The sequence below is a fragment of the Myxocyprinus asiaticus genome, chromosome 12, assembly GCF_019703515.2.
Source record: "Myxocyprinus asiaticus isolate MX2 ecotype Aquarium Trade chromosome 12, UBuf_Myxa_2, whole genome shotgun sequence".
Taxonomy (NCBI): Eukaryota; Metazoa; Chordata; class Actinopteri; order Cypriniformes; family Catostomidae; genus Myxocyprinus; species Myxocyprinus asiaticus.
In genome coordinates, this window is record NC_059355.1 from 24,711,889 (window position 1) to 24,726,947 (window position 15,059).

General features: G+C 41.9%; 1 protein-coding gene across 1 annotated transcript in view; it reads left to right on the forward strand.

The window, feature by feature from the left end:
* Positions 1 to 15,059, forward strand: part of LOC127448774 (espin-like protein) — a 49,541-nt gene that overhangs the window by 17,023 nt on the left and 17,459 nt on the right. The window contains exon 2 of the mRNA XM_051711625.1: positions 7,199 to 7,389. Within this exon, the coding sequence (XP_051567585.1) occupies positions 7,199 to 7,389 (191 nt within the window). The remainder of the gene's footprint in view (positions 1 to 7,198; positions 7,390 to 15,059) is intronic.

Below are 15,059 nucleotides of genomic sequence, written 5' to 3' on the forward strand. Positions count from 1 at the left end.
GAAAAGACACTGAATGCTCAAGCAGCCTAATTTACACTTAGAAAACTCCTGATGTTGCTTTAATAATGCAAAAAGTACTTAGCAATTTACTTGACGTGAAAATCAGCCCTCCTTTCCTGTTTAATAAATTAATCAATCACACGATCATGCAGAACATCTTGGGTTTTTAAATCCATAAGGATTTCTTTCTTAATGGCGATAGAGGCAATAATGACAGCCGACTCTGTCAGCTAGGTCTCACGCTCTTCGCTTTCGAATTATGTCTGTCACTCAGTGCGTGATTGCATCACTCAAGGCCAGCCAAGGACGGATTAAGACCTGAGAGGCCCATGTGCCTGTACACCGTGGACGCCCCCCATGACGTGACTACGTTCACCTTTATGCGCTACAGGATGCTTGGCAGACTTGGTTAGATTTTTTAAATAGACAGAAGAAAAGTTTGTAGTAATGTCTGACACGGCCAATTATATGTACTTTTTAATTATGAACCGATCCAAAATCATGCATTATTAATAGGGATGTGCACGGTATTCAAATACCAAAATCACTATTCGGTTATTCTGCACGTGTATAGAGGTCTTCAACCCGACTGGAGTCCGACGGTACCCGACAAACCATAAGGTTTTTTATATGTTTTTATATTGTTTTTCTATGTAAGCACGCACTGGACCAACGTCTTTGATCATTGCGCCACGCCACAACTCAGGACCATCACATTTTTTTTAGACACTGCATTAAGTTTAAAAGAACTTTAATATTTCTAAACCTGTGTTCTGTTTCATCATTTGCTGTGCTGCATCAGCACTGGTGTCACACATCGACATTCTGATGAAGTTCAGGTTGCAAAGAGGACTTACTGTGACTGTTACACATGATTCCTGATTATTTTTCACTTGGCAAAGTTTCAGCACTTGTTAAACAGTGAGCCAATGCCAAGTTTTGCTAAATAATTTCAAATCAAAGCATCCCGAAGAGGTTTATAAACCGTAGCATTTGCTGCCTCATGCAAAGTGAAACTGCCTGGGCAGAATTACGCATTTGACATTGATTAAGAATAGGCCTACTATGTTGCAGGCAGTGACAGAGGTTATTTTTGTTAGACTTTAATGCAATTTTTTTTTTATTGAAATCTATGTATTGTGCTATTTAGGCTCATAGCTCACTGTGCACTTTATTCCCTGCTATCTGAGATTGTGTTTGACACATCCATGGCAATAAATGTTCTTTATTCCCCAACTCCTGACAAATGACAGAAAAACCGTCTGTAAACTCTCACGGTTAACCAAATATTACAAAAGGTTACTGTGCACACATTTAGGATATTAAGGCATCGTTCGCTTTATCAATAAACATTAAATGCATGCAGGACTTAAACATTTTAAAGTCATCCATACTGGTGCACGAATTCTGTTGCTTATATCAATTTAAACCATCATCTTTGTAGACAGCCTGGGTAACTGCACCTTATCTTTGTGTTTGAAAGCATTTTGTGAATCAAAGGCTGTTCTCTGTAACGCGCCACACCTGTGAGATGCAGATTCCCTGAGTGCACACTCAAGTGCTTGTGCTCGCGCTGCTGTAGTCCAGCGCACATTCGGCCGAACAAAATGGTATTTCACATAGGCGTGTGGATGTTGTGTCGACATTTACATGGATTTATATTAGATTTCTCAAAATAAATAAATAGAGCTCGGGGCTCTTTGTGTTAAGAGGCCCCTGGGCAACGGTCCAATTGCCCCAGTGGTTAATCTGTCCTTGAGGCCATCTAGAAAACCTCGACTGGAATAAATTCTGGTTGGATAAACTTTTCGTTTTCCCCTACTCGTTTGTAGAGGAATTAGGAGTGGAAAGTGATTGGAAATAAGCAAAAAGGTTAATGAGAGGAGGAAATTAATTTTTTTATCAGGCATGTTAGGCCAGCAGAGAAGGCTTTGCTGAACCCTGAGAATTCGCCACTGTTCAAAATCAATAGTTTTCCATTTCAGATGCCATTGCAGAAATGTACTTTTCACAGTCAGCCATGATTACTTTAACGCATGAAAGTGTTAAATAGCAGGGTGTTAGAAAGCATGAGACAGAGACCCAATAGCAGAGGAACAGTTCAAAGGATTTATTTACAACAATAAACGTCAACTTAAACTTGTGCTGGCGAAAACAGCACCGGCTGCAGCTATGAGGTATGCTCCACTGGCGATTTGTGGGTGGCGAGGACAGGCATACAGCAAGCTGGAAGGTAACCACACTCCCGACACATGGGCAAGAGACAGGCAACAAACAGATACTCGAGACAGCACCAACTAGACACAGAGAGCAATGTTAGTTGCTTGACAGTACACACATTAGTATAAGCTAGACTACATTTAATATTGAACAAAGGTTAAACCACACTGAACGATCCAGTGCCAGACATGATGAGGGGATTTAAATAAGCAGAAAACAAACAAGGCGCAGGTGCCGCTCGCAGCTGAAAGTTGTCATGATCAACGTTCCCATGGAAACAATCAAGGTTCCCATAGCAACACTGATTCCACGTGCCAGCTGCACCTGAAACACATGAAGGCAAAACATAAACATGCTTTGACCAAAACAAACAGGGAACAATGATGCCACAGAGGGCGCATGGTGGTAACTCACACACAGCAGTAATCAACAACCGGACCCGTGCGCACACACAAAGCATGTACTCGAAACACAAGACAGACAGGGGACGATGATGCCACTGTCCTCATCAGACAAAACACAACCTGACAAGGTGACAGGACCGTGACGTCACCGGAGAACGCACAGCGGTAACTTGCACATGGTGGTCACTAACAACCGGACCCGTATGCTCACACAAAGAAGGTACATAAAACACAAGACAGGACAATAATTCCACGGTCCCGTGAGACAGAAACCCAACCTGACAAGGTGACAGGACCGTGACTGTACCACCCCACACCCCTCCCCAAAGGGGAACATCAAACATAAGAAAAAAACAAACACTTAATAAAGAACAGGAAACACAACAGAAAGGGAGGTAAACCAGGGAGTAAGTTTAAGGAAAGGGGCGTGGTCTGGTGGCCTGGGAGGAGGCCTCAGGGTGGAGGCAGGGTGTGTCAGCCTGGGAGGAGGCCTCAGGGCGGAGGCAACACAGGACTGAGCGGCAGCGAACTGGGTGGCAGCTGCTGGACAGGGTTCAGGGGGGAGTGGCTCAGGGGGCAGAGCCGTGGATGGCTCAGGCGTGGGCACTCATCACGGCAGGGGAACGGCCTTCGTGGCCGTGAGGACAGGTAGTGATGGGAGCAGTCTCCATGGCCGAGAGCGCTAGCAGCGACTGGGGAACGGCCTCCTCGGCCGGGAGCGCTGGCAGCAACTGGGGAACAGGAGCCCTTCTCCTCCTCTTCCGGGCAGCCGGGAGCACTGCTCGAGGTGCAACAAGGGCGTTCATTGTCCCACATGGCGGTTCCCCAATCAGCAGCCCTTCTGGTGAGGCACAGGATGTTGTAAGCCACCTTCATTCTCTCCAACAGGAAAGCAGAGGGCTGTGAAGAACAAAGCACATTGTGACAGAAAGGCGCTACAGGACCACCTGAGTAGGGAGCTGCAGGAAGGATGCGAGCCTATGGGCACCAATGGGCATGGGGAACTGCCCAAGCCGATGGGGGTGTTACTTGAGAGGACCAGCATCAGGAGATGGGCGGAGTTGTTGGACCACCACGATGAGTTCAGCAAGTTGCGATGCCATCATCTCCAATGCCTGGTTAGATGCGGAGATATGATCCTGTTGACACCCCAGCAGAGCTCCCTGCTGAGAGAGGGTGGAGCGAAGAGTAGATTCCTCCGCTGGGTCCATAGTTGGCTGGATCATTCTATCAGAAAGTGTGAGACATAGACCCAATAGCAGAGGAACAGTTCAAAAGGATTTATTTACAACAACAACATCAACTAAAACTTGTGCTGGCGAAAACTGGCGATCCCAGCACTGGCTGCAGCTACGAGGAATGCTCCACTGGCAATTCGTGGGTGGCGAGGACAGGCGTACAGCAAATTGGAAGGTAACCACACTCCCGACACGTTGGCAGATACAGGCAAACAACAGATACACAAGACAGCACCAACTAGACACAGACAGCAAGGTTAGTTGCTTGACAGCACACACTTTAGCATAAGCTAGACTACATTCAACATTGAACTACATAAAGGTTAAACAACACTAAATGATCCAGTGCTGGACATGACACATGAGAGGATTTAAATAAGCAGGAAACAAACAAGGGGCAGGTGCCACTCGCAGCTGAAAGTTGTCATGATCAACGTTCCCATGGAAACAATCAGGGTTCCCATGGAAACGCTGATTCCGCATGCCAGCGGCACCTGAAACACATGAGGGCAAAACATAAACACACTTTGACCAGAACAAATGGGGAACGATGATGCCATGGTCCTCATCAGACAAAAACTCAACCTGACAATGTGACAGGACTGTGACATCATGGCAGTCACTAACAACCAGACCCATGCAATCACACAAAGAAGGTACACAAAACACGAAACAGGACAATAATGCCACGGTCCCATCAGACAGAAACCCAACCTGACAAGGTGACAGGACCGTGACACAGGGTGGTTATTGAGATTAAGCAAGTAGTGTTTGGCTGGTCATGTGATTCTAACACAGAAGCCCCCATGAGGGGACCCTCTCCATGTAGAATCAAACAGATTTTATAAGGTTACTAATATGACTGGTGTAGGGCTTTACTGGTTGTTTAGATCAGTGTTACTATCAGAAATAATTAATAATTATTTCTTTAGTTATTAATTAATATTTAAATTAATTAATTGAATCTAACTCATTAAAACATCATATGGGGCTCCAGTAAATGTAGTGTTCTACGTTTAGGAGCGGGTTTGGTTATTAGCAATAATTAATAATGATCAAAGACAATTATCAATGATTAAAATCAATAAAACATTGATGAGAATCAATGTTAGCTTTTCTAATCCTTTAAATCAACAATTATCAAAAATAATCATTAATTGTTAACATCGATGAAACATTAATTAAAATGAACACTAGCTTATTGATCATTCAGATTCAACAATCATCAAAGATAATTATCAATTATCAAAAATCAATAGAATATTAATAAGGATTAATATTGACGGGGCACCACCCTGGAATCAGGGACTAATAACCAGATAGTATAACAGTCTCAATATTAGATTGTTTTCTTAGGAAAATCGACATCCGAAGAATATCGATTTTCGGGAAAAAACAATGAATGAAGGCTTGAATCCGAGCACTGACATCCCGTCAGCATGACACAGGTGTATGCAAAACAAACCAAAACACTTCTCTTTGTAATATAAACAAAGTTTATTTATGCATTAATATCAATTAATAATTAATACAATGCAGTCAATAAACTTCCGACTTACAACTACAAACTAAACAGTGATATGATTAGATATGGAAATAAAAATAATTCTATAACACATGAGGGTGTGTGTGTGTGAGAGAGCGAGTGTGTGTCAGTGTGGTTAGTACGAGAGAGAGAGAATAAAGTGACGGCCCTAAAGCCGATTTCAGGATCGTGGGAGAGAAAGCAGCTGTTAGTTTATCGCTCAGAGACGCGGTGGATGGCTCGTAAAAGTCCTGCGTTCTTTGACTCTTTAATGGATAACTCAGTTTGCCGGTCTCACCCGCGATGGTGAAAATGCACAACAGTCCAATTTGGTTGGACCACAATACAGCAAAACAAATTTGTGATAATTAATACCCTGAGTATTAATAATGAGCGGACATGGCGGTCTGTAAACTGTACAAGCAAAAACCTTGAAACACAAGAATAACACACTATAATATTCTATCTCTGCCCAGACGTAAACCTCTTACTTGAATCGCATGAGGACACAGGTAGAATGTGTGTCCCTCCGTCCTTTAACTCTGACCCGGTTCCTTGAGGCTCGTGTGATGACGGGAGGCTGTTTCCTCACTTTGTTGGCGGGCACGGCTGTTGATTCTCGGCGGGCTGGCGGAGAACTTCAGAAATGTCGACTTGACTGAAGATGGAAGAGAAATCTTTAATCTCTTCACTTCTGCAGGCAAACGGATGAAGATGCAGATTGCTCGGCGGTCTCCTTCGGATCCGTTAGAGTGTTCGGTTGAACACAGAGTAATCTCAACTCATCCAGCGAGATGGAGATTGTATGGCCACAGTTTCAAGTCAGACGTTACTTCCTTGTGCCATGAGGTTGCACCTGAGAGCAGCGATGAGCTACGTCTATACTCGGCGAACAAAGTTGCTGGAAGCAAATCCCGGAAGCATTTCAGAGGTATTTCTACTCCTGATGATGTCATGGTTTGAGGGACGTTCTGTAGTGTGCCTCATCCAATAGGAGTTGAGAGTTCGATCCTTTAGTGAGCAAGGCTTCATGGGATTTGTAGTCTGTTTTGGACTCCCTTTGTTTGATTTTGGCGTGACTTTTATCAGTATAATTTATGACCTGGTATGTGGGGGCTTGAGTTAGGTTTTATGACTGTGTAAGGCCTGCCTTTGTCTTCTATCTGAATACATGAGGCCCAACACTGGAGTCTTCATTTTCATGTGTCTGGTTATGATTTCATACATACTGTATATTGCAAAATTCCAATTAATTTATTTAGGAGTAAAACTTTTTTAATGTGTACAAAAATTACTGAGTGCACCTTTATGCCATAGCATGCTCTTCAAGATTAATTTAAAGATGAAACAACAGAAAAGTGTTTCCTCTATGGGATCCTTGTATCACTGATATAAGTGACCAGATAATGATTTTTCCCTGTTTTTTCCATGTTTTTTATTTTATTTTATTTTTTTATTTAGAAATTTAGAATTCTGCTTAAGGCTACCAAAACACACATGACTTCCATAGACAGCAAACACTTGTCTGATGAAAATGCCAAACAGCAACAGTTGCTAAGTTTGCAATTTCAGTTGCAATTCTGGTCAGGTGGGCTTAGCGAAGTTCGATTCTGTTTGATGACACTATTTGTGCAGAAATAACACACTTCATCTTTAAACAAGCAATGTGTTGACATTCCTGACCCTATAACTGCCAAACAGTCCTTAAAGGAATATCACTGATTGGCTTTTTCTGCTCAATGAAGAAAAACAAACTTTTTGTAAAGACCTGTTTTTTATAACTATTCTTATGTGTCTGTGTGTGCATTCAGGACCAGGATTCAGGAGGGGCCACTCCGCTCCATCTTGCTGCACGGTTTGGGTGGGTGGAGGCTGTCCAATGGCTGCTGGCTCATGGAGATGGAGCAGAAGTTGAAACAAACTGTGGTGCTCTTCCTGCCCACTATGCTGCAGCAAAGGGTGACCTCACCTGTCTGAAGTTGCTGATTGGTCAAGCTCCAGGGTACAGTGTTATCAGCTTAGACACACAAACAATACAGGTTAATCTCATGTGGTAGAGGGGAATGAAAAGACACGTGACAAGATGTTCTTGTGGGTCACTAGTCTTTGTCTGCATTGCGTTATTTGTTGGAGCCACTCTCTGTATAGTACAATACATGAAAACAAAAACAACTGAAAATGAGACCTTTGAGAAGTTTTATTCTAAACAGATCCAATGAAAGCACAGCCAAACATTTATCTCAAGTAGAAATATATTTTGTTATGGTGGTATGATGTCATTTAATTTGAGCAATTCAATCTGCAAATCTGAGACCTTGAGGCGATTTCACTCAATTAATGGAATTGGAGCACAATGTCCAAAAAAAGTTTTTAGAAATACAATAATATTCTTAAGAACATCCTATTGTAACTTCTTAAGGTAATCAGAGATTAAATTAAATTACCACACATTCTTTTGAATGTAATAATTATTGTGGTGTCCTCTTGTCCCGACCCAATGTATGCTGTAATGAAGCAAAAGAACATTTTAAAAACAGCAATTATCCTATCAGGATATTTATCCTTGTTCCCTATGCTTCCTGCCTTTTGTTACTTTCATGAAAATATGGGTGTCTCGTAACATATGCCTTCCTCAGGTAGTGTAACAGGATGTAAACATGTGGCAAAGTGTGACATGACAGTGGCACGTCCTGATCTACTCACAGAATGAGGCCACACATAATTCACCCCGACACCAAGACAACGTGACTTTGCTCCCATACATATGTGTCATTGAGCAAGATAAATGTTGAAAGGCCTAACGTTTGTGTAACGAGTCAGAGGCAGACACCGAGTGAAGATCCATGTGCAGAGTTTAATGCAAATCATAATTAAACAGGCAGAGGTCAAAACCAGGTAGGCAATCCAAACAAAGTAACAAATCAAAGATGGTAAACAAAGGGGTAATCCAAGGGACAGGCAATAATCAATGCAGGCAGTAGATAACTATAACGCTCAGAAATGCAAGACAACTGGTGAATTGGCAAGACTTCGCAGTGAAGTGCAGTGAGAGCAGAGACTAAATACACTGGGAGATGATTAGTGAATGATGCTGCATTACATTTGTCTCAGAAGTTGGAGCTCCGAGTTATTTTCTGAGTTCCGAGACCGGAACTGACAAATGGAATGCCCCCCGATGTCGGAATTCCTACTCGGAAAGTCGGACAAACTCAGAGGACCCTGAGTTCAGAAGATGCAAGATGGCTACGAAGAGCATCAACTGTAGTATGCTGTGGGTTTAAAGTTTTTTTTTAGCACTTTTGTCTTTTTTGTGTCCAATTTAGTAAGTCATATACACAATACTATATTACCGTTGCCTATAGGAATGTTGCTACGATCCTGTTATGCGTGAATTACCGCGTAATGTGTTGTTTATAAACTGGTACAGCTAAAATTGGATAGGTCGCTGCTGCTAACAACAACAATGGTCACTGCTGCTACAAGAACAATGGTCAGTGTTGCTACAACAACACTGCCTAATGTTACAAACCGTAAAACCGTTTACACATAACACAGCTAAGCAAATTTATATTGCAAATATACGTTTGTACTTCCATAGGGCATTGCCCTTTGTTTACACCGCTGGTTCGATTAAAACGCGGTTAACATGTTTTGATACAATCAAATGCGTGGAAACATTAACATACCTTCTCCGCTTTCTGTCATCTTCCTCGAGGTCTCTTAGGTGAAGGGCATACTTATTTTGCAGCTCTCTGTACTTCAAAAGAGCTAGTGCAACAATTACTTTCCTGGAGGCGTCCATCATTTTTTCCGACTTGTCGTGTGTAAAAGGAACACATCCAACTCGGATTTCTTGTTTTTTTTAACGGATATGATGTCAATCCGAGTCCTGAGCTCCGACTTCCGAGACAAATGGAACACAGCATGAGATTCAGGTGTGAAAGTCAATGGCGGGAAGAAGGCGATTCTGGGAAGTGTAGTCCAGTTAGAGGTTAATACTCAGGGGAAGGGGATCTTGTGTGAACAGAGAGAGAGGATGTGACAGTTTGATTTTTCTCAGTTTGTTCTGGTGCTATTCTGACCTATAATGATTTTGTGCTTAAAGAAATTGGATGTAGCCTTTGAATTGTGTGTTAATTAGACGGTGCAGTGGAGGAAGAGTTGAGCTACAACGGCCCAATGACCTCCATCAACTTAAATCAATTCAGACTCTCAGGTTGATGTGATATTATCAGACCTCTCCTGTAAACCTATCAATCCTACATCCTATTCTCCCTTTCTCTCATGAATGTATGGATTCTTGATGCATCAGTAGCATGATCATCTGTTTAACTGATACACCCAAACTTGTCAAGCCAGATTAGAAGCGTGTTTGTGTGTACTGTAGGATATGTTAAACTTGCATTCTTAATGCCTTGCCTGCAGAATGCATATATTAGCCTTTGGGGTTACATAATCCCATGTTAGTGCCAGAGAGCTGGTGTATAATGGATGTACCCTGTCTGTCACATGTCACAACATGCTCAAAGTGAACTATCAGCACTGCATCTTAATATAACTGTACCAAAAGACCCAACCCTTATGCTTAACACCTAAAGAGATCTGCCCTGGATTGTGCAGTCACTTTTAAGATAACAGTTGAGCAACATACGCTAAACCTATGCATTTTGAGCTCCATTAACATTTGAATATGTTCTTGGAATCTGTGGGTACCATAAAACTGTGTCCTATCTAGGCTCAGCGCAATGAGCATTAAGTAAGTGGTCTGTCCACAATGGAAGGGAAAACTAAATTACAGCCAACCTGAGCAAACATGATGTTTATTGAACAGTTATGAGGAGAATGATATATCTTTGTGGGCAGGGCAATACCCAGCACCATGCCCCAAAAAATATAGACCAAGCAGCTGGTCAGACATGGGCAAACCCAGGGTTAGAAATTAACAAGTGCTCAGTTAAAAAAAGTCCATGAAATTGAATCTGGGGGTAAATTGTTATTTATTATTATGATATTATTTGATGTTCGTTCAAATTTATAGGTAACAGCTTATCTGATTATTCAGAACATGATTTTTTTGTTGTTGTGATTAACATTTTTATTGATTCCCACAGAAGACACAAAAAACAAAACATATGTACATGGAATCAACATTTAACATTAAATCCCCACCACTACCCCTCCCCCTCCCCCTTCCAATCCCCAACCCCCAACAAACACTCCCGTGGTCACATGAGCATATTCACACAGAAATAAATAAATAATAATAAAAAAGTAAATAAAAAAAAATAATACAATAATCACACAAATCTACATCTAAATCTCTCTCTCCGCTACCTCTCCCTGAGAGCCCTCCAAGAATGCCAACCACTTGCCCAATTTCCCAACAAACAAATCCAAGTTACCCAGTCTACCAAATACCTTTTCCTCATATGCTGCCACCCTCCCCATCTCCATACTCCACTCCTGGAAATGGGGGAGCTTCAGCCGACTTCCATAGCCTCAAAACAATCTGTCTGGCAACAGTCACACTTGTCAGGACACAGTTCTTCACATTTTTATTCTCCACATCGATGACCTCCTCATCACCCAAAACACAGAGTCTGGGGCAAAACAAAATCTGAGTGCACAACACATCACACACAACACTCTGAATCTTCATCCAAAACCCCTGAATCTCAACACACCACCAAAAAACATGGGCTGTATCTCCATCCTCTGATTGGCATCGCCAGCATGTGGGTGTGTCTTTAAGACCGAGCCTGTACAATCTAGAGGGGGTCCAATAGAATCAATGTATAATCTTGAATTGTACAAGGTGCACCCTTGCATCTCAAGATGCAGACTAGATGTTTTTAAAATCCTAGCCCACACTCCTTCCTCCAATACCAAGTTTAAATCTTTCTCCCATAATCTCTTGACAGAAATTAAAGCTCCATCCCCCAGACTCTGAATTAGCAGGGAGTAATTCACTGATGCCTCATGACCTTTAACAAAAGCAGTAATCACCACTCCCAGAGTATCTGCCAATTGGGGGGGGGGTGTATGCTACTCCCAAAAATAGTACAGGGCAGGTGGCGTAGCTGTAAATACCTAAAAAAACTGAGATCTAGGAATCCCAAAATGTTGAACCAAATCTTCAAAAAATCTCAACACTCCACTCTCATATAGGTCACCGAGTGTAGTAACCCCCCTCACAATCCACTCTGACCAGCAGAAAGGGACTTATCAATACATAATTTAGGGTTCAGTCATATACTTGAGGCAACATTTAATTAAATGTCTGAATTAAACACTCTGGACACTTTTGTCCATACTGAGTGCAAATGCGAGATAACGGGGTGTAACTTAACTTCTCCAATTAGTTAGAAAGGCTTTGCAATGGTGAAATAGGGGCAAGAACTTCCCGTTCAATACAAAACCAGGGAGGGGCTCTCTCAGGTGGAAGCGACCAATAAGCCAAATGTCTGAGACCGAATGCATAATTATAAAACAAAATTTTGGGTAGGCCTAGCCCACCTTTGTCGATCGGCCTATGCAATTGATTTAAAATGTAATCTAGGACGCTTACCATTCCAAATGAAGGACTTCGCTATGCTATCAAATTGCTTGAAATAAGAAAGGGGGACATCTACAGAGACAGACTGTAGCAGGTATTTGAATTTTGGAATACATTTCATTTTAATAACATTAACCTTCCCAATCATAGATAAATGTAATGAAGCCCACCTGCTCACATTGCTTGAAAACCTTTTTATTAAGGGGTCAAAATTAACTCTAACTAAATCACATAAATTTGCTGGGAATAAAATGCCCAAATACTTAATGCCCTGTTTGGGCCACTGGAAGGCGCCTGGCTGGAGGGCCGTTACTGGGTAGTACGCTGTCAGAGCCAAAGCTTCGGATTTAGACCAATTGACTCTGTATCCTGAGAGCTTAGAAAAGGTATTAATAATACTGTGAAGGCAAGGCATAGATCTAATGGAGTCAGAGACATAATAAAATATCATCTGCATAAAGCAAAAGCTTATGCGCCATACCTCCCACAACCACCACTGGAGAATCATCCTCCTTTCTTATCGCAGCTGCTAATGGCTCCAGGGCAAGACAGAACAATAATGAGGAAAGAGGGCAGCCCTGCCGGGTGCCCCTATCCAGATTAAAATAATCTGACATTAATCCATTTGTTTGTACTGCCGCTACCGGATGTCTGTAACGTTACTTAATCCATCCAATAAAAGTGTTCCCGAACCGGTATATTTCAAAATCTTAAATAGATAATCCCATTCTACCACATCAAACGCCTTTTCGGCGTCAAGCGAGATGGCAGCGACTGGAGTCTGATCATTCACCACTGACTACATGATATTGATGAAATGCCTAAAGTTATCAGAAGAGCTGCCCCACCTAATCTATATGTATAAGAGATGTCATACTTTAACGGTTAGCCAGAATTTTTGCCAATATTTTAGCTGGATCAGGGAAATTGGACGGTAACTCTTGCACTCAGATCAGTGTAATGATTCCCCTGCTCTTACTTGAACCAGCACTAAAGAAAACATGTCCACACCATATCTTCCCAAATTTTTCAGCTTCCTGTGGGGAAAGATGCATTTCTTGAAGAAACACTATATCATATTTCTTACGTTTAAGAAAATAAATAACCTTTCTTCTTTTTATGGGGTGCCCCAACCCATTCACATTCCACGTGGAGAGAGACAATCCACTCATATTAACATCTGACATTTTGACTTATAAGAAAAAATAGATTGTGTGTCAAAAATAAAATGATAAAGACCACATTCCAACATTAGTGCAACAATCAACCCCTGAACTTTCCCCAGAACAAGACAAACAGAAAAAAGAAACACATGCGCATTAACCCCGCACACGACAGTGCCAACTGGCGTCCATCCCTCTAAACTCAGACAGTCCATTTATGCCTACGAGAGTCACCGCAACAACTTTACCATCAGATTGCTCAAGCCCGGTGTTTCTATGCAAAAATTTGTAAAACAGAATTACGCAACAGAAGATAATCTATAAAACAGACTTCAGCCAGGAAGCAAAATTAACACACACACACACACACACACACACACACACACACACACACACACACACACAAAACATGTAGATTCATCCACTTAACTGTCTCTAAGGTGTTCCTCCACAAAACAAGCTCCAGCCGCTAGCAGAACCAGCACAAAAAAAAAAAACAAAAAAATGGGCTGTTCAGTTCTTCAGGCAGTCAAACTCACTCCAATGTCCTGCATGAAATATTCCACAAAACCATAAGCACCCAAAACGAGCAGATGAAGAAATGATACTACACAAAATAAACTCTCGCCGCTAGGCGGAACTAGCACAAAAAGAAACGAAAATAGGTGCCCAGCTTCCTCAAACAGTCAAGTGCATGTTTAATGAGACAGGTCCAACATGAAAATCACCCAGTGGCTTACCTACTCCGATGTCTTTATGAAAGATAATGCTTGCTGGTGACATGTAAATACTTTGCGGCCATCCTTAGGATCTGTTCTCAGTTTGGCCGGAAACATCAGTGCAAAAGCGATCCTCCGTTGATGTAAGTGTTTCTTGCATTCCTTGAATCGATCACATTTCTCTCTTGTCGATTAGCAAAGTCTGGGAACAAGAAAATGCTGTGGTTCTTCCAAGAAAGCCTTCCTTTACTCTTCACCTTGCGTAACACAAGATCTTTATCGGATGATCTCAGAAGTTTGGCCAGAATTGATCGGGGCCTGTCTCCCTCCGCGGATCTGCGAGCCGGGACTCTGTGAGCTCGCTCGATTTCCAGTTTATGGCCTGTTATGTCGAGCAGACAAGGGAAGAGCTCGTGTAGGAATTTTACTATATCTCTGCCTTCCTCATGCTCAGGAATTCCAACAATTCAGACGTTGTTTCGTCGATTACGATTCTCCAAATCCTCCAGTTTTTCCCAAATGCGTTCCAAGTCTGTCGTGGTCGCTAGTGGATTAGCAGCTAATTTCCTCTGCGATGACTCCAGATAATCGATCCGTTTCTCAGCGTCTGACAATCTTGTATCCAACTCAGAGAATTTTGTCTCCATGGAAGTAATCAATCGACATATTACAGCAAGATCTTCCAAGTCTGCAACAACCTTTGTCAGCATTGCCGACACATTCATCAATTCATGCCAGATTTCTTTCAGTTCACCATCCAAATTGAGTCCAGGGCTTTTGGCCTGTTGCTCAGGGGCTTCAGCTTGAGCACGTAAGTGTCTTTTAATATCTCCAGAGCCCGAGGATTTAGAATTTTTGACATATTGTCTTCCTAGAACAGTTAAGTGTAGGGTGTATTGAATCTCACTGGTTTATGACACAAATAGTAATACAATTAACAAAGTGCGCAGAGCTTGTCTTTCATACATTCACTCCTCGCATGGCGTCATGTGACTGTCTCAGAACATGAATTTTAATTAATTGATTAAACTGAATTATTTGATATAAAAATTGACATCATATTATGTCATATTTTGTATGGTTAGAAAAAATGTGCCCTAAAATGCCCTCATAAAAATGCACCTGTAAAACAACTCCAGGGGGTAAATGCCCCTCAATACGCCCCTTGATAGAAAAGTTCATTTCTGACACTGGGTAATACCATTTATTTTCTTTTTGATCTGATACCAAGCCA